This window comes from Oenanthe melanoleuca, chromosome 3, assembly GCF_029582105.1.
Source record: "Oenanthe melanoleuca isolate GR-GAL-2019-014 chromosome 3, OMel1.0, whole genome shotgun sequence".
Lineage (NCBI taxonomy): Eukaryota > Metazoa > Chordata > Aves > Passeriformes > Muscicapidae > Oenanthe > Oenanthe melanoleuca.
Window position 1 is genome coordinate 27,342,342 of NC_079336.1, and position 25,141 is coordinate 27,367,482.

Below are 25,141 nucleotides of genomic sequence, written 5' to 3' on the forward strand. Positions count from 1 at the left end.
TCATGGTTCTACCTTTGGCTGTTGTTACACTGTGTGCGTAACATAACCTATAAATACCAGCCTTGAGCTCCTACTGTTCACCACCTCACAAAGCTGTTTTCCTGGTAACTTTTCCTTCATTTTGTGAAGGACTTTAAGGCCTGCAGAAGGAAAAGGCCATTAAGAAAAAAATAAATATATTAAAGATGCATTTCCTATATTTTTGGGTTTAGTCTGTGATACTGTTCGTATGAATGCTACCAGATCCCTATAGTATCTGATATTTGTATTCATAAAGGCATGAAAAACCACCACCTTTCAGCCTGTGGGTGTTATAATCACAACTAGAAGGTAGAAGCATAACTTGCAGACCTAATTTGCAGTGGAAAATAATTGTCTTCAAGATGGGGAGTCTGTCTGCAGTTAGCGGAACAGAAGTGTAAACATACCTTGGTTAATTGGCTAGTAAGTCATACAGGCTAAAGGCTTCCTGGCGTGTAGCAGGCTGTGTAATTTTAGACTACACAGTGTATAAAAATACACCACTGAAGGTAACAAAGTGGTACTGGTCTATTAAAATACTGGCAAGTGGCAGAAGGGAACAGAGGATGCACAGATAAGAGAGTCACTCTGTGGGTGATTAGATAAGGTAACCTTTACCTCTCATAGTGCCAGTGGATTCATGCTATTCACACATACAGGATTTTGGTCTATTTTTGAGACAGAGCTGTTTTATATCTTTATTGATGGTCTGGGTGAGGGGATTGAGTGCATGCTCACTAAGAACAATCCTTTGAGGACTGGCTGAGGGAGCTGGGGGTATTTAGGCTAGAGAAAAGAAGTCTCAGGGGTGACCTTATTGTTCTCTACAAGGGCCTGAAAAGAGGTTGTATGCAGGGGGAGGTCAACTAGGAGCTAATGACAGGACAAGAAGAAATGGCCTCAAGCTGTGTGACAGAAGTTTCAAGTTGAGCATCAGGAAGAATTTCTTCATTAAAAAGCTGATCAGTCCTTGGAATGAGTTGCCCAGGGAAGTGGTGGAGTCACTCTCAAGAAACAACTGGACATGGCACTCAGTGCTATGGTCTGATTGACATGGTTGTGCTCAGTCAAAGGTTGGACTTGATGATCTTGGAGGGTTTTTTAACCTTTATGATTCTGATACATCTCTTTTTGTGTACTTCTGGCCAATCTTACTGCTCCTTTCTCAACTTCAGAAAGGTTAATAACTTCATTTCAGACCAGAGTTATGATGTTATTCTTGCAGAGAATATTCTTTTCTTGGTAGAAGTAGACATATTAATGTTTTTGGAGTGTTTTGTTTTGTTTTGTTTTGTTTTGTTTTTAAATGAACACTGTATTGTTTCAGTTCTTTTGTTGTATTCTTCTGGCATCCAAATGATTTTTATTTTAAATTTTTTAAACTTAACATTATTTAGCAAAATTTCTGGGTTTGATGTTTTCTTATGTAATTTTTAAGAATTATGGTCCAATTTACAGCTGCTAGGATCTTCCATAACTCTCCTGATCAGTCAGTCATTTGTCTCTCAAAACTAAAATTTTCTTATAGGTTGCTTATGGTTTGGGGTTTGGTTTCTCCGAGGGAATAAAAGGGAGGGAGGGAGGAATTTAAATAGTGTCTTTCAAAAATATTGCAGGCACATGACTTTATACAAATCTGTACCACATGTTGATCTTCCTCAGTTTAAAAAGGGACCCTATTGGTTTCAGTCTTCTGTTGCAATGAATTCCTTCAAAATTATTGAGCTTGCTTTTATGGAAATCTGGATATGCAAGTATTTGTCTGATGAAGGATTTAATTGATGTTATAAGTGTTTGAAATGTGTTTATTTTGCTGATTGTAGTGTTACATGTAAGGCATCCTCCTCCACAGTGGTTGTGTTATTAAAAAGTCAGGTAGAAGATGTTTTCTGTTGAGTCTGACCTGGGTAGTTGTTGTTAACCTCAAAAGTCTGTAGAGCTTCTAATTGAGGAATTTGTTTTGTAGGGTGAGATGGGCGTGAAAGGACCGGACGGTGCTGCGGGTCTGCCTGGTGAAAAGGTATGTTTGTGTTTGTTCATGGGTGATTTAACTCAAGGGAAGTGTTCATTGTGTCAGTGGCTTCTCTGTAATTGTGTGCAGAAATGGGAGGATAGAACAATTCTGTTAGAACATTATTGTCTTACCTGCACTTCCCTGTTTTTGTAGCACCCTGAAAAAGCTGTTCAGATCAGTAGCATTTCTGCAGATGTGCATGTTTGCTGGGGTTTTTTTCCCAAGAAGTGGGGAGTATATACAGAGCTAAAGGAAGCTACTTATTCCACTTGCCCAGTTTGTGGTCTGCAAGCTTAGATAAGAGCTCTTGTGCACTCAACAGTCTGCTTGGTAGAGCTTGAGATAAACACCACTGACTTCTTAATCAAAGATTTGGGATAGCCATGGCTAAGAAGGCATGCCAGCCTACTGGTGTATTCAAGGATAAGTTTCACTTCATTTCAGAATGTTAGTGTGCAAAATAAGGCAGTTGTATGCACTTACTGGGTTTGGTGCCACTTACCTGTATTAGAGGAAGTCTGTAAGTCTAGTATCTAGCATCTTCAGTCTAGAGACAGCCTTCATAACACTGAAGAAACAGCTTTTTGCTGTCAGCCTTAAAATCTGTGGGTTTACTGGACATCAAATTATGAAATTGTCTTTTATTTTTACTTGCCTTTTCTGTCTCAAATTTTTATTTTTTAAAAACTGGAGGTAGATGTATATTAGCAAAGTTAAGAGGAAAAATCAAGGTATTTGTTGCTGATGTTATTGTATTGGTAGAAAAATGGAGAACAGGCTGCAAAGATTTTCAAAGGAATTTGCAACATTCTGGAACTGAATTGTAAAGTGGTATGTAAAACTCAGAGAAGGCAATAGGCAAGTGATGCAGATGAAGAGGAAAACAAAGGGAGCATTATGCATTTTATGCCAGCCTGGACTAGATATTGCTATTCAGGAAATTGATCTTGGAATTACAGATCAAGGTAAACATGGACTCACTGTTTGCCACTATAAACAAACAATAGCCAAATAAACAAACAATATTTGGGAATTACTAGGAAGAGAATAAGGAACAAAGCAAAAACATTTTAATGTCACTATTTTTAATGAATCTCTCTGTATTATGCTGCAATGTAAATGATGTATACAGCTCTGGTTCTCACATCTCAGTGTGACTCTAATAATACCAGAAAGATTCAGAGGTGTCAAGAGTGATCAAGAGCACCAGACATCTTCCAATTAAAGTGTGACAATGTGGACTTCATTCTGAAAAAGGCACAATTAAGAAAAAACGTGTCATGTTCTGTTCTCTGTACAGTCCTGAATGGAGCAGAAGAGATTAATAGGGATTTATTTATTTATTTTATTTTTCAGTGTGTGAATTACAGCATCAGACCTTTCTGATAGCAGGTTCAAAAAGGATAGAAAGGGCTCATTCCTGTTATAATATTACAGTGTGAACACTGCCACAGAACCTGAGAAGTCTGAAAATTTATTAGAAAAATAATGTAGTAAAATTCCATTGAGTGTGTCAGTCTGCTTGTACTTCAAGAGGCTGGAATCTGGGAAAGCCACAGGAGAAGTCTTTATGGCTGCCCTGTTGTTATATTTTTCTGTAGACATCTGTTGTTGCCACGGCTGTAGTCCTGTAATTGACTGGAGAAACCTTTGTTTTGATCCAGATAGACAATGTTTTACTTTACTGTGCTCCTAGATGTGAATTAATGGAAAGAGTTATTGTAAAGCATTGTAGATTGAGATTGATCTAGAATGAAGCTGTGTTTTCCCTTGGCTCTTTCTGCAGCTCCTACTCTGATGTTATCTTGTTTTAAATTTACCAGGCTACGTTGCTTTTCCAGTCCAAGTTATTATTATTACAGTTTCCATGGTTAATATTGTTTGGGTTTTTTTGCTAAGCGCCTTGCAAATTCATTGTCAGGCCAAATCCCAAAGCTCCTGTTAGTTTACATGAAGCTCAACAGTCAGATCTTATTTAATATCCAGACAGTGTACTTTTTCTGAACATTACAACTCTTTTAATTCAGCCTATAGAAAATACCATTTCTGCAAATTAAAAATGAACTGCCGTTAAATACGAAGCTTAAAATTTCTAAAATAAAAATAGAAAGCCGAGTATTTTGTATGTGCATAGCTAGATGAAGAAACTGAGATCAGCTATCCAGCTTCTGCCAGCTGGGGTGGTCATGTCTGTGTGGAGTAGTGCAGTGCTGTGTGTGTTAGCTCCTTCCTGGAGCTAGAATGAATATTTTCCTCATCTTGTGAAAGGTGCTAACGTGCTCTCTCCCAGGTGATGCATCAAGAACTAGATACATTTGTAGAATCTTTTATTTTTGTGGTCCCTTAAGTGTGGTTCTCTGGATGCTAACATTGTACAAAGAGTTAAAGACAGTCAAGTGGAGGAGCAGCACCAAACCTGTCTGAGTTGAGGATGCAATTGGACAACACCCTCATGGCACAGGGTGGGATTCTTGGGGTGTTCTGTGCAGAGTCAGGAATTGGACTTGAAGATTCTGAAGTCTCCTGCAACTCAACATATTCTATGATAAAAATACTCTAAGCACCATTGTTTGCAAAGGCATCTCCTACATTTCAGGATGTTGACTGGGGTGCAGACTGTTCAGTGCTGGGAGAGCATTCTGAGAAGTTACTGCTGTTTGTGTGTCCTTTTAAAGGCCTTCAGCACATTACCTATTGTTGGAGATGTTAAATTGCTTAGTGTGTATTTCTGAGCTTTGTGCAGATGTGCCCCGATTCACTAGTTAGAAACAGGAAGAAGGAAAAAGAAATTACACTTTTTTAAAAAAATTAACTGAAGTTTGAGACTTCAAAGAGCAGAGGTGCTCTTGATAATACTCCCAAAACCTATCCACAGCAGTACTGCTTTGCTTATACTTCATTCTCTGGGAAAAGGCTCAGAGAATAAATAAGCAATAGATTTTACTCATGTTGTTATGCACAAGAAACAATATCAATTCATTTGACCCATTTTAGATGTTTGCCTTAGAATGAGATAAACTTGGCTGTTGGAAATCCTGTTTCTTTAGATTGATTATCTCAGACATATCTCATGTAATGAAAAACTAAACTTAGAGTAATACTATTGTGGACTAATACTAAATGTGTAATACTATGCAGTGGACTTTATTACTTGAGAGAATCTTAACTGGAGAATCTCCCAGAACAGTGCTCGATGCTCATATATTTAATTTTCAAGATGTGGGTAAATGGTGAGACATCTGTGAGTCTTCATATAGGGCCTTTCAAGGATCTTAAGTGTGAAAATTGTTCAGTCTGTCTTCAAATGTGACACTTTGCCTTCTGTCACTTTCAAGACATACTGTCACTGCAACATAATTTCCCAGTCACCAAATGCTGCAGTGGTTTTGCCACAGTCTGCAGGCTAATAGGTGCACAAGTATGTGGTGTAGACTTCTAGGAGGCTCTTGCCAATTAAGAGGTCCAATCAGTTGAAGGCTAATACAGAGAACAGATTTTAAGGCTTGATGACTCTAGTGTAACATAAAAATGGCCTTGACACCCTAAAGAAAACAGAGGAATGTTCTGGCCATAATTTAGCTGTTTTGTGGATTTTTCTGATGCAGTTCTCATGAGCTGCCAAAGTAAAAAATGAAGTTTTCATTGACTGGCACACCACAAGGTGCCTGTTGTCTCATCTGGGTTAAAAGAAGTCAGTGCTGTGATGCTTATGAACAATCTAGAGAGTCAAGAATCTAATGCAGACCCTCTGGAGCCCTACCTCAGTCCCCCAAAGTCACAACACAATAGATGGTTAGCACCATTATATATGTGACTGTCTATTTGATGTCCACCTATATAGTTCCTTCAAGCTCATTGCTTTTCAGGAAACTGTCTTAAGAGATTTTTTTTTTTTTATGGGAAAACCTACTTGAGGCAATAGGACAAACTCTTGAGATTATCAGAGGAGATAGTTCTGAGGTACTTGTTCGTAATTCTAAAATAAGACTGTAGTAGCCTTCCCTTGGAGGGAAATTTGCTTCCTTTGCAGTCTATCAGAAGAGATGGGATACAGTGGCATGATCCCTTTCCTACAATCAGGACTGATCTGTAGCTCAGCCTTCTGGGCACACTTCTTCAAGGTATCTGTCAAACCATGATACAAGAACTGGAAGTTGTGGTAATCAGAATCCCTGTGTGTGTGAGACCTTAGGCTCTGTCCTGGCAATGTTCAGCAAAGGCTGTGAGAACAGAAGAAATGTGTTGAAGAAAGCACTGTGTTAGCCTACTTTTTGGTGATTAGCAAGTGAAATTGCCTCTGGATATACTTCTAAAGCCATTTAGTATCACTGTATTGTAGCCAGAGTGCTGGTTATGGCATGGGGAATTAAATCTGTCCCTGAAGTGGAGGTTTGAGGTGACTGGGCTGCTTTAAGATATATTATGATAGTCTGCTCCAGAAATTAACAAATCCTGATCTAGCAGTTAGACTCATTATGGCAACAAAAACTGATTGCTCAGCCATTAAGAATGATCCTCACCTATAACTGCTGTGTACAGGGTCTCATCACTGGCATGACCTGAGCACTGTCAATATATCACTGTAAAATATTTCTATTTTAAAAAGTTTAATTATTTCCTGGTGTTACTGTACTACTGAAATGGAGAGACAATGTTCCTGTTGGTGTGACCCACAGGCTTCTCCCTAACTGATATCATAACATCATCTTACTTCCATGCAGATTGAGTGTGTGCAGGTCCTTTCCATGGCACCCACTGGTGCTATGATTGTTACAGACTCCCTGGCATGTGTTTTGTGTTTGGTCTCTGCACAAAGCATATCATGTGATGGATCCTTCCACTACTTACAGGGGCTTATAAAAAAAAGAAAGAGCTACCTTTACACGGGCTGATAATGATAGGACAAGGAGGAATGGTTTTAAACTGAAATATGAGAGCTCTAGATAACGTGTCAGCAAGAAATTCTTTACCTGGAGGGTGGTGAGGCACTGGAACAGGTTGCCCAGAGAAGCTGGAAATGCCCCATTCCTGGAAGTGTTTAAGGTCAGCTTGCATGGGGTCCTGAACAACCTAATGGGTGGCATCCCTGCCCATGGCAGAGAGGTGGGAACTAGATGATTTTCAGGATTTGTTTCAACCCAAGCCTTTCTATTATTCTATGATCCCCCCCTTTATTATGTATTTCCAGGCTTTCCAAACAGTTTGACAGAACTTAGAACTGTGATTAGAAGATCAAGTCCTCAAGCTTAAAAATGTGTTAGATATTTTCTGAGAAGAGAGGGAAAAAAATTCCACCAACCACCTGATCTCAGTGTTCTCACAGGGAGCTAATTTTTTACTTTCCTTCATGACCTTTTTGTAAATTTGAATAAGCTGGGTTTAATTTTCCTCTGTATAGTTGAGATTTTTCTTTTTTCTGCACTTCTGGTGTCACTCATCCAAATAAGTCCTTTCCTTCTCCTTGCTTCTGGCTCTATAATGCCATGGCAACAAAACTCCAAATTGAAAGTTTATTTAAGTTCTGGATGCTAAGTGATGGAGTCCTGTTTGGGTTATGGGGTTATTTTTTGCTGGTCTGTGATGCCTTGACAGTCAAGGTGAATTTCTGAACCATTTTGGCATGCACATTTTAGGGGGTAGACAATCTCTGTGTACTTGAGAAGTTTAGCAGGTGAGTTCCTGATTCTGAGAGGTAAGCTGCCACCTGTGGCAGGTATTTTGATACAAAGTATTACTCCTCTTGGGGAGCTGGGGACCTTATGACTCCTTCCAAGTACCTGAGAAGAGATTGTAGTGAGTACCTCAAGTCACACCAGGGGAAGTTTAGATTGCGTATTAGGGAAACTTCTTCACCAAAGGGATCATCAGGCATTGGATAGGCTGTCCAGGGAAATGGTTTGAGTCAACATCCCTTTAAGTGCTCCAAAAATGTGACATTTGGTGACATGGTTTAGTGGTGGAGATATCAGTGTTAGATTAATGGCTGCACTCAATCCTAGAGGTCTCCAATCTTAATGATTCTATGGCTTGTGTGTGTTATGAGTCCTGCTAGCCAGAAAGCCCTTATGCTTCTGAGGATGTGCTGATGGCAGTAAAGCTCAAAGGACTCGAGCTAAGGAAGGTGAATTATTTACTCTGTTCCTGGCCTTTCCATATTTTTCTAATTTTTCTATTATGGAAATTTTTTTTCTTCTTTATCAGTGACTACATTCTGAAAAATTACATTGAGGTAGGCAGCAAGATAATTCAGAAAATTCAGATTTACTGAATTAAACTGTATTTGTCCATTCCTCTTTATCCAAACCTCTAAAATAACTGCTTTCTCATTATACAATTCATAGTGATGGAGATTATATATCTGTGTTTCTTAAACTACATTTTGTGAAATATTTGTGGCAACATTCACTTTGAATATTTGACTTTCAAATGGCTTAACTTTATTGGTTTAGGTTTTTTTGCATTGACTTTTTGCAATCTAGATTATGAATACTATTCTTAAAATATTAAATATATTGAGTAAGCTTTTTAAAATAGCTGGTCTTGCATGTAAGCTTGAAGCAGTGAAATATTCAATGTGCTGTGCATTTGCTACTACACTCTATAGATCTTCCTGCAGTATATTAATAAAATAATTTAGACTAAAAGATAAATAAATACTTACGTGAATCAGAAAGTGTTTATTTCTACACAACTTAGATTTATATTCAGAAAATTTACTGAATTAAACTGGGTTTGTACATTCCCCTTTATCCAAAACTCTAGAGTAGTTGCTTTATTCTGATTCATAGTATACGATTCACAGTGATGGTACAATTCATAGTGATGGGGGTCATGTAAAATCACATGTAAAATGTGATGGAGATCAAAGAAAAAGCTAAGTGTACATTTCCAGAGCTCTACCAACTGTATGAGTACTACTTTTACTTCAAGTATTGAAAATGAGTTTTACATGCAACTGTTCAGCAGGTATCTGTAAAAGAATCAGTCCTTTTTTTTCCAAGCACATGTATTTGTGATGATGGTCCAACAAAATGTACATGAACTCACTTATTTTGTGAGCCAGAAGATAATATTACTGGAATAAATAATGCTGCTTGTAGTGTTGTTTTTGTTAATTTAACTGTGTCCTATGTTTATCTGGAACTTCAGTTTTCTCAAGTCCAATGTCACTGTGCTGTCTCCAGTTTTAACTGACTTTTAAAGCAAACACTGATGGTTTCAGTTTTGATAAATTTGATTATCCTTTTGGAATAGGGTTCTCTATATATTTGGAACAGGCAAGGAAATAATTAGTAAAAGTCTTCTCAAAATGTGATATAGATACCATTTGTGGTATGAATGCTATCAAGACAGCTTCCTGAACATTGCCTGGTGGGAAGAGCTCTCCTTTCCCTTAGTGCTACTTGAGAAAATGATTTGGAAAATGGCTGCATTATAAGGTTATTTTTCAATATAAAATATGGTTAGAAATGTCCAGTGCTTTGTTTTCCAACATGATTTAATTTATATACATAAATTTAATATGATGAAAAAAAATTGCATGCTAGTATAGCATGTGACTTCAAATTTCTTTCAGAAATGTTTTTAATATCCATCTCCATACTGAGTTACTACAGGGTCAGGGCTTCAGGGCCAGCTGTGTCATGAAATCCACAACTGGAAACTTGTTAAATGTGCATCCAAATCAAAATGTCATCGTGACCATCCTTGTGACCATTGATCTGCTTTCCCCATTGCTCCAGCCAGACCATGCACTAATATATTCCAGGGCATATTTAACTTTGCAAAAGAGCCATAGATATTCAGCATTGCTTCTGGAGCATTAATCACTCATGTAAACATACAAATCTGAGGAGACATTGGTGTTGAGTTTTCAGTAATGCAGTCTTTTCCTTGCAGCTGTCTTGAAAGATCTCTGGACATATTGCCTTCCACATTTCATGTCCTGTACAGATACTTGTTCCGAAGTAACTCATCAGCATCTTTGAGAAAACTTCCAAAATGAATGTGGAGCACTGGATAGGTACTTACTCAGGTCTTACTCAGTTTATCTGTCTTTTATTCAGTGCCATCCAATTTAGGAGCTCCCATCACGGCTAATCAGTTATATTTCAATATTCTTAGATCATACATGGACATAAACTGTGGTAGTTATACAACTTTTGAAAAATCTTTGTGCTGCTTTGCTCTGGAGTCTCTAATAGAAACAAAATATCATAATCAGTAACATAGGAAAAAAATAATTGACATCAGAAATCTTTCAAAGTAAGAGAGTTGTGAGCTGTAAGAATGTGGTCCAATTGGAAATTTTATTACCACTAAGTATAAAGCCTTGATCTTGAGAATTGCTGGTGATGGTAAATCAGGCAGTTGGATGCCATCTATTGCAGCAACAAATTTTCTACAAGTTTTGTATTATTTTTGTATTTTCAGTGATATCTTAGTGTAAAATTAATCTACATCTGATTTTAAGAGATGGACTCTTATGAGAATAGTAGGTCTCAATAGATTTGTGATACATAGATATGCTTAAAAATAAAATAAATTATCTTACTTGGAAAATACACTTTAGGTCACTATGATTTCCAAAACTTGTTTCATTGCTTCAGCATGTATGGTTCTTGCCTGCTTGCTCTTGCTCTCTCCTTAGCATTACAAGAAAGTGTTTTGAATAGCCTTTGATCATAAATTTGATTCCAGAGAGCTGTCTGCTGTGCTGACTTATTTTTGCCTTATTAGGTGATTTTTGCAGTTCACAACTCCAGGAACTGTTGAGCTCCCTGTTTTTTCAATTCCTAAAGCTAAACGACAGCAGTTCAGTTCAGTTCTCGAGAGAGCTCTGTGGAATCAAATTACCTGGCCTGCAGTGACACTGCTTGGGTGCTATTTCCATTCTGAAGGGAATGGTGCTGGTGACTGCTGTAGTTGTTGGTGAGCAAAGACTTCATTATTTAATTAAAAAATCATTGCTTTTGGGGGAAAGGAATTATGCTTCAGTCCCATCTGAGGAAAGTTACAGCATTGTCTTCTGTGCTCTCATGGGTTCCCTCAAAATCAGATTAGTATGTTTCAGTAGAACAAAAGTACAAATGTGATTTTGGAGCCAGGCGTTACTTCTTGTATTGCTTGGCATCAAAGCTGTGGTCTCCTGCATCAAGTGACACTGATGAGATAAGAGTGGGAGGTATGTACAGCCTCTGGTGTTTGCAGTGGAGCTGCAATAACCAGCAGAAAGGACCTGCCCTGGGGGCTGGAGCCCAGCAGCGCCTTTGTGATGGGATGTGAGGTGTGGCCAAAGCAACCAAAGGTCACCATTCATTCTGGAGGGGTCTGGGATGCAGGGAGCAAAGCAGAGCGTGGCACAGTGCCATGCAGGGCAGGCCTTTGTTGGTCTGTTATGTAATGTGGAAGTAAAACATAATGCAGTTGTTAAATAATGCAGTCATTAAATACAGCCCTTTGTTCCTTAATCAGAGAGTCATGAATACTCTAGCTGTGAGTCTGCCTGGCTCTGGGGCTCTTAACTGTGTTTGAAAAGCCTCAGCCAGGACCTTACAGAGCTTGAAAGGGCAAAGGGAGGCTTGAGGATCCTTCCTCAATTGTTCGTAAATTGTATTTATTGGATTCTTTCTGGAAGGTTTCTGTGGCACATAGATTTTATTCTTGTGTGGTTTTTCCCGTCATTTTTGAGGGCTAGGTTTTGAAACTGGTATTCTGAACTTTCCATATCTCATCAGCATGCAGAGCTTTAAGAAAAGTGCCCATTATTGCACTGTAAATGTTGGCAGCAGTGTGTTGCAGGAAATGGACTAATTGGGGAGGAAGGAACTTTCTCACTGTACTGCCACATTGTACATCTTGTCTGACACATTTTGCTTGGTTTGTTTGTCTTCTTTTAAGGCACTAGGTATTGAACTTCACAGAATACTAGATTTTTTTTTTTATCTGATGAATCATTCATTTATATTAGGATAATTATGGATAACTTGTGTTATTGTGTTTCATTTAAATTATAGATAAGAGTATTTTCTGCTGGGATAATAGCTCTTATTTTGAATAGCACACTAGATTTATGTAAAAAATTCATAGTTTCATGCAGTAGAAAATTTATACATAGTGCAAATTATCCAGAGGTGTAGATAATCCCGTTGGCTGCTGTGACTTGCTAACTCACCTTTACCCTTTTTTTAGTGGGTGAGTTATATTATTAAAATTTAAATAAATGCAACTCATATGTGCATTTTTAATGTCAGTGAATAAATTTCTTGCTCCCAAACCCACTAAAATTGTAGCACGGGTTTTATATACCAAATCCAATGTTAACTGCTTTTTAAAATTCACTGATACCAAATCGTTGGAAATTAAAACTCCATTTTATTAGTATAGTAAAATCATTCATAAGTATTGCAAACCAGAATGCATTTTTATTTTTTTAGTTCTCACTGCTAGCCTGTATTTATAAACACCTAGGATCCATACTGTGTGTTTCAAGTCTGAACCGATTAAATCAATGTGACACACTGAGGCTGGGCCAAGTCCTGTCTAATCAGCAGTCAGCACTGCTGCTCTGGCATGAGGCTCCCAAAAATAGAAACACAAGTCAAACAAGTAAGTGGAAGGGCACTAAAAGAAAAAGTGCTGCTAATTCCACTGTTGACTTTTTGTCTAATGGATTCTTGTTCCCAGGCTGCACTAAGTAAAGCAACTGGCTCGGGTGTGTTCCTGCAGCTGGCTCAGCAGTGACACATGTGACCCAGCTGAGTGACAGGTGTCTGATTTGCCTTTTACAAGTACCTCACACAAGGCAGATTTTTTTTTTTACAGATACCAAGAAGCTAGTCAGCTAATGCTTTTTGTTCAGAATTAACACCCCTTTCATTGTGCTCCCTTTCTACTGTCAGTGAGAGTTCTGATTGTCCCATGCACATGAAAATAACATGATGTTACTTTGAAATAAGACTCTAAATAGGAGAAATTAATTAATAATTAACTTCATTTAATAGTTGTAACCTGTTACCTTTACACAAGGAAGATACACAGCTTATTATTTGTAGCTATTGACAACAAGATCTCAAGACATAATTATTTAGCTGTCCACCTCACAGAATGAAAATTCACTTTAAAAGTATGAATAGAAGGAGAATGCCAGACTTCTAGGCTGTGGCCATTATACTCTGTGTTAATCCCATAACATGACAAGGTTTTGGGACTTTCGTACACAGAATAGCACAAACCTGGAGTAAAAGAAATTACCTGTCCAGTGGAGCATACAGTACTGATAGAGGTGCACTCAAGGCCATGAGGGAAGAGCAAAGGTGGGAAACTGTTTAATGGATGGGAGTTCTGTACAATGTGTACAATGCTATTCCTTAATGAATTTTTGAAGCTTTGTTGTAAACTGCATTACAGCACACTGCATAATTTGAGAGTGAGAGGGGATTGGTTTTGTTTTGAAGAGAAGGCATCTGTTAGACAGTGCCATGATAGCAGCTCTGCTAGCAAAGGCAGCAATGAAAATAGAAAAGAAGGAGGATGATTTTGCTGATAATCCTTGATTAATGGGAACCTAAACAAGGTAGGATGTGTAATGTAGAGTGGCTGTGACCAGTTTGTCTTCCCCACTCCATTTCTCCATACTTTGGTCTGAACATTTTTGTCTTCTGGTATCAAGTCCATGAGTTGGAAAAAGGTAAGACTTCAGGAAAAATTAGGAAAAATGCATGGCTCTCTGTAGTGACAGGGTTATCCTGCCAGTGTAGACAAATAGCCAGAAGAAATACCACCCTCTGAAATACACTGTACTGGCAGTATTTCTGCTGAACCGTAGAAGAATGAGAAAGGAATGCAGCTGGAGAAATGGGTGTCAGAGTATTGTTGATTCACTAAATAAACACTAGGTTTTAATGAGTGGGTGGTTACAAACTCACACAAAAACCTCGTGTCCCTCAGATAGTGGACAGGCTGCTTTCTGTCAGGCATCCCAGATGTAGTATGCAGAGTAGGCTAGTAAGCCTCAAAGAGCCTAAGAAAAGATCTGAAAGGGAAAATTACAACCCTACTAGGCCAAGGAGTCATCATTACCCACAGAGGTGCTCAGAATTTATGGAAATGGAGATTTACCTTTAGGGAGCAGCTCCAGGGCTCCTGTGCTGACAGTAGATCTGCTGATCCCAGATTCCCAGGTTAGTCTAGGTGAGTTGGAGTACTAGATATGTGGTTGATATGTCCTCTTAATCTATCTGCAAAACACAGTAAATGTCAAAAACCACTGCTTTGAAAATGAGGAGAGACGTTTCTTGGAAAATCCTTAAAAGTCTATGTGAAAGAGGAGACCTGGAAACTGTTCCTTGAACTGATTTATTTATCAGTGGTTGAAAAGAGGCTTGTGGCTACAAGCACACCAACAAGATGGCATTTCAGGAAAAGTACTGATATGACTTATTTCTTAAATTAGAAATTTCTGTCTATATGTAATTCCATTTATTTCTGATTCACCCTAAATGACTACTTTTCCTACTACTTTTTTGTATTTCCTATCTGTGTGGCTAAACACTGAAGTTAGTATTTAATGGTCTGTGGGACTGACTTTTTGTAGTGTGAACTTACATTTGTACCAGCTGAGAATCTGCCTCCTGGATCTCCAGATTATAGAACTGGATACTGATAATTATTATGATGATGATAATAATAATAGCTCTCTTATAAAGAATAGCTTCTGAGGGGTAAGAGGTTGACCAATGCTGTTTACATTCCTGATACAAAACCTGGGAGTCCAACTATTGTGTTGAGTATAATAGTCATAATGTATTATATTATTTTTGAAAGACCTCAGCAATATGTTCATATTGAATAATGATTTTTAAGATACATTTAGCATTATTGCATTTCAAATATTACTTGATCAAGACCAATTAGATTACTTTCCAGTTCTATTGAAACTTTAATAGGATTTGGATTTGCTTTAACACTGTGTTATGGTTGGATTAGCAATAAATTAATAGATGTTATGTAGGTCAGGCAATTTTCCTTTTGACAGATCTGCTGTAACAGAAAAAATAGTTGCAATAAACTATCCATTGTCCATGAGTATAAGATCACTTCAAAATTTTTTCAACTGCGTTGCTTCAGATAATGGAAATATTCAAGTGGTTAGACTTAATTTTTTAAACTGTTCATCTATAAGAACTTATAAATATTTGAAATTTTTTTTCAGGCAGAAGCCTATTTGCATATTATCACTACTCCATGGGAAAAGTTCTTGTGAATTTTATTTGCATTTTTTTAATGTTCTCTGTATGATGCTGTAGGTCAAATGAACTGGATTGTTATCCAGCCCATGTTTAATTTGTGTCTGCACTGCATTTTTAAGTTGTCACTTCTTCAAGGACATGCAATAGCAGTGAATATTACTTGTAATTGCCAAAGGCAGAAAGAAGATCTACTGATAGCAGAGGCTCTGCTTCTGCTGGTACTTTTTTGATGGCACAGAAACCAGTCCTTGGCACATGTCCCAAAGACTTCAGTCAGTTTATTACCAAAGGAAAAAAAAAATTTAAAAGGCAGTATACCTGGCTGTAGTTGTGCATGACAATAAATGGAGTAATGCTTTCATCTTTGGTTTTTCAGAACGACTTCTCTGACTTCATCTGTTGAGTAGAAATAAATTGTAGGATGAAAATTAGGAACAAACTTTTAACTGATGTGCTTTATGTTTGAAAATATGTTTTATGCACTTGAATATATATATGCTTTATGTATTTGAATATATATATATAGTGTGAGTTGCATGGATTTTGAGACATGCTCATAGCAAAAAGAAGGAAACAATGCCAATTAAAGAGTAAGGAGCCCTGTGGCCGTGTTCTCTGATGCTCTGAGCTGCCTCCAACTGCTGATTCTTTAGTCTAAATACAAAGCACCAAAACCTAGATTTACAAGCGTCGTTTAATTTGGAGGATATTTACATCCAATTGCCTGAATGTATAGGCAAGTCAGTCTTGTCCCAAAGATGGGTAACAGGAAGTGATGGGGATGAGGAATAATTGGTGCCTTCTGAACTCAGTCTATGTTATAATGTGCAAATAGCATTAGTAGGGTTATTGCCTTTGCCTTTCTCTTTAGCAGTTACTTGAGATGAGCCCTCTAACCTGCCCTGACCCCCTTGGCCAAACCATGATGTGTTTGCTCCACTGGGGTTGCTGTGGAAGCAGGACAGAGCAAAGGAAATGAACTATTTACCTGTCACAAGCCCTTCTTCATCAGGTTATTTTAAGGCAGGATCTTATTCTTGCTCACATGGATCAAGTTTGCAAGAAGGATAGAACTGAGCAAGAACTCAGGAAGTGCTGGTAGCTCAGCAGTAACCAAGAGGGAATGAAAGTCTTGGTAGATGCAGTGAAGCCAAAATGTCATAATGTTCAGCAGAAACTTCTTGACACAACTAATCCAGAAAATTCAAGGAGCAAATTTTAATAGATATATTTTTACATAACTAATATTCTATCAGGTGATCCTAACCATTAACATGAGCCTGTTTAAATAAACAAGGAAATATTCCAGTAGGCTAAGAAAGGTGTCATGTAATGGACTGTAATTGGTGTGGGATTTTTATCTGTTCAAGGCAGCCCTGTTGGTGGCTCTGCACTGGCTGGGTACGTGCTCCATGGGGGAGGATGCTGCTCAAGCCCACTGACAGTACATTGTTGAACATTCCGCTCCATTTCTGCAATGCTAAAAATAGTTGTCCTCATTTTAAAACACCAGGCTATTAGATTATTCCAAGGGTCTGGCATACTTAGACTAATGGAAGGCACATATCCATAAATTATCGAAACACTAAGTAGTGTTTGACCGTGCTGATTTTGCTTCTATTAAGATGAGTTTCCTTGCTAGTAACCGTGGAGTATCAAGCCTATTTTGTAAATCAAGCTACTGGCAAGTGCCCCAGTAAATTTAAAAATAAAAATGTTTGGTTTTCATATTGAAAATGGAGTAGCATCTGACTGATTCTTGGTGGCTTGATTTTTTGGAGGTTTTTTTGGTTTGGTTTTTTTTTTTTTTTAGTTTCACAGAACCATGTCCGAAAAATGCTTAAAATATTTTACAGTAATTGTTTCTCTTTCCCACCCTTGAAGAGAATCCCATGAAGTTTCAGCATGTTTGCCATTATAAATCTTGTTAGTGCCTAAAATACTCCAAATAGCAAAATGCATTCCAAGTGATTGATAAAAGTTTCTTTCAACACTTGTTTTTTTGTTTCCTTTTCTTTTCTTTGTTTCTTTTTCTTTTTTTATGTATTTAGATAATGTGATTCCTAATTCATTTTTTGTTACCATATTGTTTCACAGTACAAGTAACAAGGTTTATGATAAAGTTCATACACTTGTATGTTAAGATAGCCTCTCCTTTTATATTTTTTATTTTTTTTAATGTGAAAATCCTTTATTTGGGCAGGGGAAATAGCTAAATGTGGAAATCAAGGTATAAAAACGGATGTAAATTCATTCTAAGAATATTGTTATATATGCATATACAAAGCGTCTTACTCTACCGTCAAAATTTTTCTCTAATTTTATAAGGTGTTGCAGTGCAATTATAAACCAAAAAATCAATAAATTGTATTAAGGACCATGTATATAAATGCATTGTACATTTCCACAACAGCAATTAGATTTAGTAAGAATCAATACTGATAGTATTGATGTAAGAAGATATTTTTGCATTGTTCTGTTGAAGAAATAATAATTTGCAGAACACTGATTAAGCAAGGCGAGGCAAAAGACCTATGGCTTATCCTCATTAAAAAAACCCTGCTATTGTGGTTTTGGGTGTGTTTTTCTAGTTTACAGTGATCCAGTATAGCAGGGAAGATGAAATTTTATTATCTGGTAGCAGATTATGAAGAATTTTTCCCAATCCATCCTGTAAACCTAGAGAAAATGAAGGGATGAGTACTTGTAGTGATTAATTTGAATTTTTCCCCAGTGGGTTACCATGTATTGTTACAGGCAGGAGCTGGAAAGATGATGTTGAAAACTGTGCCCTGAGTGGAGTTACAAAAATGCCATTTTAGCAAGTTATTTTAAGATTTATTTTAATTGTTGTATGTCATGAGGGCTTTGTATGTATTTGCTTAATTATTTTTATCATTCTGATGAATAATTGTTCTTTTATTGGCTCTTTCTGTTTTTAAGAGAGACTGGAGTTTTTCCTTTGTGTCTGTTCTTTTTGTGTCTGTGAGGCATTTGTCTCCTGCTTGGCTTGGAATCAAACAAGTGAACTTTCAAAACTTTCTTTTGTTGCTGAATTTTGGCATGGACAGAAAACTCGATTGGGTGGTGTGCAAGTTACTAGGGCCGACTTCTGTCAAGGACATCAGATCCATGAATGGAATGGTGAAAGCATTTCATTTTAGATTCTTTTAATAAGACTTCTCAGTTTCTGTTAGAAGTCATATCAGCACAGATTAATTCTACCAGAATTTAGCTTAGTAACTATAGTTTAATTATCACAAAAACTAATGTATTCATGGTGGCCTGTTTCATGAATCTGTTAATGAAATGGAGGGTGGCTCTTAGCTTTGAGTGGCAGAGCCAGGTTTTCACTAGGTCTGTAATTATTTCGTTCACTTTGCTTAGAAGGAATGGAAAAGGAAATTACTGCACTATTTTTTATTTTAATTCTAAATTAGATATTACTAGGTTTTTAACTGTACCTTTTCCTTGTAAAGCTGTATATTAAATGCAGAATTGAATTGTCTGTAGCTCTCAACTCAAAGTTCTTGATTTATGGTTTTCTTTTGTTCAAATTCTCCTTATTCAAATATTGAAGAGGAAGTTTACTATGTTACTCAGCTTAAATAATTACCTTTTAAAAGTATTTTTGATTAACAATGTGTTAAGATTTTACTTAGTTTCTGTGCTTAACTTTTAAGCATCTGGTTCCCTGAATGGAATTTGCAAACTCAAATCAGATCTTTAATTTTCCTGAGCAGTATAAGGAGAAAGTCATTTGGGAGCCAGGGGTGACAGTCAATTGTACAGATGACTGACTTAGCTCTTTTTTTAAAATGTGGGTTAGAGGACACAGTAAGTTAACAGCCTATATAGGACATTCACTTGGGAAGTAGGGCAAGCCTGCCTGGCTGCAGAAGATCAAGACTTGCATTTCTTCCTGCTGAGTAAGTTGGGCACGTGGAGATGAAGGAAAAATCTGAAACGTCTCTTTGAGCAGAGGCTAGAAACCAGCAGTCAGCCTTGTGCACACAGCTCCCTGTTGGACCTAATGGTTTAAGGGCAGATCCCTGTGTGCTCAAGTGCCTGATAGGTACTGGGGAGGCAGTGGAAGCTGTGGTTCACTTGTTGGGGTTTTAGGCACTTGGGTAGCATGCGGGTGTCTTCTGGGCTGTCTTCTTAGCAGTAGGGCCTGAAATAAAGCTTGAGAAAGTTTTCATGTGGTCAAATTCTCTCAATTTTGTTGTCCAGTTGTCTGAAGCAATCATGGCTATACCTGCTACAGAATTAGATAACCTGTAATTGTTAATGATGTATTATTTTGAATGTGTTTAAAACATATTAACCAAATACAAGGTAGCAGACATAAATAACTCTAGAAATTAATTCAGCTATTCCATAGAAAAGGAATGAGAAGCAATACATGTCGAGATGCCTTTTTCTCTTAATTTAACCCAGTCATGAGTTAGGTCTGTAAAATGGTGGGAGGGTACACTTTGTTTCAGAGGGAAGCTGGCTTAGTAGGTGCTCCTGGCAAGCCTCGTCTTACTGACTCTAAAGTAGAAGAGAAACCAAACAAAGACACAAACAAACAAAAAAAGAGTTTAATTCTAACCATTTGCAGACTCAACATCCTTTTTGCCAGCTGTCCAGTATCTGCATAAATGGTACTTGAATTACTTATCCAGTTTCAAGTTATTTAATGTGACAGAGGAACTTTACTATTGATTTCTCCTTCAAAAGAAAAAGGACATGTGGTGCTGGGGTACAAACATGCTCAGCAGTATTGTTTTGCATTAAGACCAGTTGCCTAAGTCTTCAAACTGTACTGGTCTTTTCAAGTACAAGATTGCAGATTCAAAAATTTGAAATTTGAGAGTCTTGAGATCTTCACAAAATGAGATGAGGAGCAGCACTTTTTTCCACTCTTCCATTTTAATATTTTGCTCCTTTCCAGTAGTGGAATATTGTAGGAAGGCCAGAAGTTGCAAAAAGAGATGTATTTATTATAGAACTGGCTGGTAATACTTGTTAAAATTTCCTCTTTTCATGGTCAGATTTTTTTTGTTGATTGCAGAAGCTTTTAATGGTGAATATTTAGAATTAATTTTAATGTCTGTCCAGCTAATAACTTTTAGAAAATTGTAGGGGAAATAGTTCTGCTGCTTCAACAAATTAAGAGACCACACAAAAAAAAATCCTCATTATTTTGTTGTTATTAAAATTTCAAGAAAATGTTCTGCAACATGACCTTGATGCAATTTGTGTATCTTTAGGGTAGACACTTCCTGTAATATAGCACAAGGGGAAGGAAGGAAGGAACTTATTTTCTGCAGATGAGGTAGCCAGAATTTTTTTCAGCAACAAGATTACCACAGTCTATCAATTTCTACATTCAAAGCCAGGATCTCACTGACTTGTACTGCAGGCACATTTAAAAGACTGAAAATCAGATCAGCAATCCTGCAGTGATTGTCAGGACAAGCAGTCAATGATTGTCCATGAAAGATCTGTGTGAAATGTTTTGCCTAACTTAATATGAGAATTTTGCCTCACAAAGGATAATTTAAGTCGGTCATACTTGTGGTACGTTTTTAATTTCACTTTTTTATTTCTGCAGCATTTGAATTCTTTAAAGTAAGTTACAAGTAGCTAACACTGTTATATTTTTTATACTGTCAAGTGGAAATTTCCTAAACTTCTTTACCCACATTTTGTTGACTATATGTCTTATTTTATCTAATTTGAAATATATATTTTTTTTTTTTTGGAAATCAAATATGTGCGAAATAATCTGGACTATTTCTGAATCATAATGCATTGTTAATCACTAACATTGGTACAGGCAAGAACTGACTTGTTGAAAATAATGGGGAGGTGGACAAGAAAATAATGGGGAGGTGGACAAGAGACTGAAGTATGAGCTAACAGCATTCTCCTACTGGAATAAAATAAACCACATATTGGACTATATAATTAAAACTGCTCCTAGCAGCTCAGGGGAGATATTTTGCTTCTCCACTTGGTGGTGCTGCCCTTGGTGTGCTGTATCATGTTTGGGGGAGTCCTCCACACTCACTTCCACAAGAGATGTGGAGAAACCAGAGAGTCTAGCAGGGAACTAGTTTATGTTCAGGGGGCCTGGAAAACAATACATCTGAGGAGAGTTTCAAGGAGAAAAATTTTCTGAGTCTGGGAAAAAGAAAGCCAAAGAATGATTGAAACTCTCCCATATATCTGAGGAGCCCAACTGGTTAATCCTCAAGGACAGCTTCCTAAAACCCCAAGAACACTCCATGCTGTTATGCAGGGAGTTGAGTGAGTATGGCAGAAGGCCAGCATGGATGAACAAGATGCTTCTGACTGACCTCAGACAGAAAATAAAGTAAACAGTGGAAACACGGGTGAGCTACCCAGTGGGAACATAGAAACACTGCCAGAGCATGTGGTGATGGAGTTAGGAAACCAGAAACTCATCTGGAATTGAAACAAGTAATAGAGTTTTAAGGGCAGTGTGAAGGGCTTCTGTTAAGTGCATCTGTAGCAAAAACAAAGCTGAAGAAAACATTGACCTGCTGCTTAATGGGGTGGGGAATGTGGAATAGGCTGAGAGTATCCAATTTTTTTTTCACCTTGTTTTTTTCCCTAATAAGTTTTGCCTCCCAGTTTACTTAAGCATGTTAGCAGAGAGTGTGATGATGAGCCACTGGCCACAGAAGGGAGCGTTAAGGAGCACTTACTCTACTTGGATGCTTTCAAGATACCAAACATTATTCAGCCAGGGGTGCTGGGGCAGCTGGCTGATGTCACTGCAGGGCTGCCCTCTGCCATTATCAAAAATTAGGATTACTAGGGAAGGTCACTGATGACTGGAAACAAGCAAACATCATGTCCATCTTCAAGAAGGATCCATTGAACTGCAGGCCGGTCACCCCCACCTCTGTCCCTGGAAAGATTATGTAGCAAATCCTGGAAGGCATGTCTGAGCAGAGGAAGGACTAGAAGGTCATTGTGAACAGCCAGTGTGGATTTACCAAAGACTGATCACACTGACCAACCTGATTGCCTGCTCTGATAAAGTGACTGTCAGTGTGGATTAGGGGGGAGCAGTGGATGTTGTGTACCTTGATTTCAGCCAGGCTTTTGGCATAGTCTTCAGACATATAATTACACTGGAATCCTTGAGGCTCTGACTGGATAAATGAACAACAGAATGGGTGGAAGACTGGGGTCAAAGGTGGAAGGATGCTGTGCAGTCTGATTGCTACAAGTGTCACACCCCACGAGGCAATACTGGATATTATTTAATGTCCTTATTAATAGCAGGGATGATGGGGTTCTGGATGTTATCAAATGCAGGGAAGTAGTCAGTGCCCTGGAAGGTAGGGCAGGAACGATATTCTCAACGTGCTGAACTCTTACAGTTGAGCAAAGGCAAACACGAGGGCCTGTCTCTGAGAGGAGCACCCTCATGCCATAGTACAAGCCAGGTGCCAAATTTCTAGAAAGCATACACTTTTTCAGTCATGCTATAGAAGGGTAAACCAATGTTTTTGTTGCAGTTATAAGACTATCATATAAGTGTCATTCTCTATGTAGCACAGAGAAAACAGAATATACAGAAAGGGAGTTGGGAGTTCTGTTGGATGCCCTTTGTTTGAATAAGGCCAAAGGCATCTTGGGCTGCCTGAGCAGGGGCGTGACCAGCAGACCAGGAGGAGTGATTAGTGAGTGCTTGTGAGACTGCACTTGGAGGTCTGTGTCCACTTTGGAGCTCCCTGGAGAGATAAAGAGCAGCTCCTTGGGGTGAGTCCAGCAGAGACCCACCAAGATGTCCAGGGCTTGAAGCCCATGATGGGAGAGGGGAGGCTGAGGGAGCTGGGCTTGTTCAGCCTTAAGGTGAGATGATTTGGAAAGTGGGGAGTGGTGCAGATTCATGGCTGTCTGTAAATACTAGGTAGGTGTGGAAAAGCCAGAGTCACACTCCTACCAGAGATGTACAATGAAAGGATGAAAGGCAATGAATACAAGCTAAAATTAGAGAAATGTTGACTCTATCTCACAATAATTTTCATATTATGAATTTGGGATTGATTAAAAACATAAATGGGAATGCTTAATGAAGACAACATTTTCATTAATTTTTTTAGTGTAAGTCTTAGCTGTGTTGTGTGTTCAGCTGTTCAGGAAGAATGGGAATCATAGAACAACCCAGGTTGGAAGGGGCTTCAAAAGAATGTCTGACACGACAAAAAAAAAAGGAAACTAGATGAACTGAACAGAAATTGCATGCATTTGTAAACTATTTCAGGAATTAGCCTCCCATTTGTAGGTGAGGACATGCAGAATATTATTTTACTAAATACCACTTTGCATGCTTGGTCTTGGGCTTGCTTCTAAAACTGACCTGTTGATTGTAAAAGCCACCGCCCACCAAAAGTAAAAAGGCAGCTACTGTAGAAAGTGATGAAAATTCCAGAACTATTTGATAATTTATACTCCTGCTCACCTCCGAAGCTTTGAATTTAATTCCCAGATGTGTAGTACATGATGAGTACATGAATCATTATTTGAAAGATTTGACAAAAAGCTGCTAGACATTTTGCAAGTTATAGCCAGCTGTTCTAGTTAACCTCACTTAAACCTTGGACTCCTACTTAAGGAAATTGCACTCTCTGAAGGGTGAAAGAACATTTAGACATTGCTCTCTCTAATTTTTTTAAAAAACACCATAAGCTTTCCTTTGGATATTTTCCACTCTTTTCATCTACAGATGTATAAAAAAATCATGTGTGTTGTACTGAGGCCATGAGGCTGAATTTTGGAGACTGGACATGTAAAGACATGTAAACCATCTCCTGCTAGATGATTCGAAGGAGAAAGAAAAAGTTTGCATTTTTAAATTAGGTCGTTTTTGTGCTGTCTGTATATAATTAAGCCTGTCTGTCTTCTATATGTCTCACAAAACATGCAAGTATACATTAATAAAATGTAGAACAGGTGTTATTTTTGTATAATATCAACAGACTGGCAGATTGCATTTGATGAAGTTGTTAACATAGTAAGATTGTACACTATGATCCTTTTCTGAGCTAAATGTTAGGAAATTAGAGCTGGAAATAGCATTTTAATAGGCCTTTTTATTGAAATGCCATCAAACAAAGAATACAATCTTCTAAAATAACCTGAGCTCAAGTTAATAGTTTAAAACTTACCCCTTCTGTGTTTCCTGTGTTTTGGTTTGTTTTTATTACTTGGGTAATTGGATATGGTTTTCAAAGTGAAAGAAATTAGTTTTCATAAATTGTATCTGTATATTTTTTCAGTTGATGTGGGTTGGAAACCTTCACAGTTGGCTAATTCCTATTTAAAAATTAAGATTAAGGTATTAATAGGAATAAATGTATTAAAATTGGTTCTGCAGAAGAATAGAAGTGCTTTAGTAAGCAGATCTAGAGTCAATAAATAGTTGAGAATTTTTAAAGCTGAGAAAATCCCTTAGGATGAAAGGAAAAATTAGTCCTATTGGCTGACAAAACTATGGAAAGCCATATGATTTTTTTGGTAGACATTTCACACCTTTTTGAATGAGAGACAATCAGCATCCAAATTATTTCATTTTTGCCTCATAATAAAAGTTCAGTGCAGTAAATTTTTTTAAAGAATAGAATTACTTGAACAATGTTTGTTTGAGATTTGTATTTTATCCTTTTGTGTTCCAGGGTGAACGTGGCTTTCCAGGTAGTAAAGGTGATGAAGGTGAAAAGGTAAATTATTCTATCCATGCAATTTATTGTTTTAACAATATGATATATGGCCTGCCAAGTAGAACTTTGTTCTGAGTGTCTACCTTAATCCTTTAATTAATAAAATT

At 37.6% G+C, this 25,141-nt stretch overlaps 1 protein-coding gene across 1 annotated transcript in view; it reads left to right on the forward strand.

Annotated features, from left to right (window-relative positions):
- The window catches only part of COL19A1 (collagen type XIX alpha 1 chain), a 176,062-nt gene that overhangs the window by 39,358 nt on the left and 111,563 nt on the right, over positions 1-25,141 (forward strand). The window contains exons 9-10 of the mRNA XM_056488063.1: positions 1,988-2,041; positions 24,990-25,034. Of these exons, the coding sequence (XP_056344038.1) occupies positions 1,988-2,041; positions 24,990-25,034 (99 nt within the window). The remainder of the gene's footprint in view (positions 1-1,987; positions 2,042-24,989; positions 25,035-25,141) is intronic.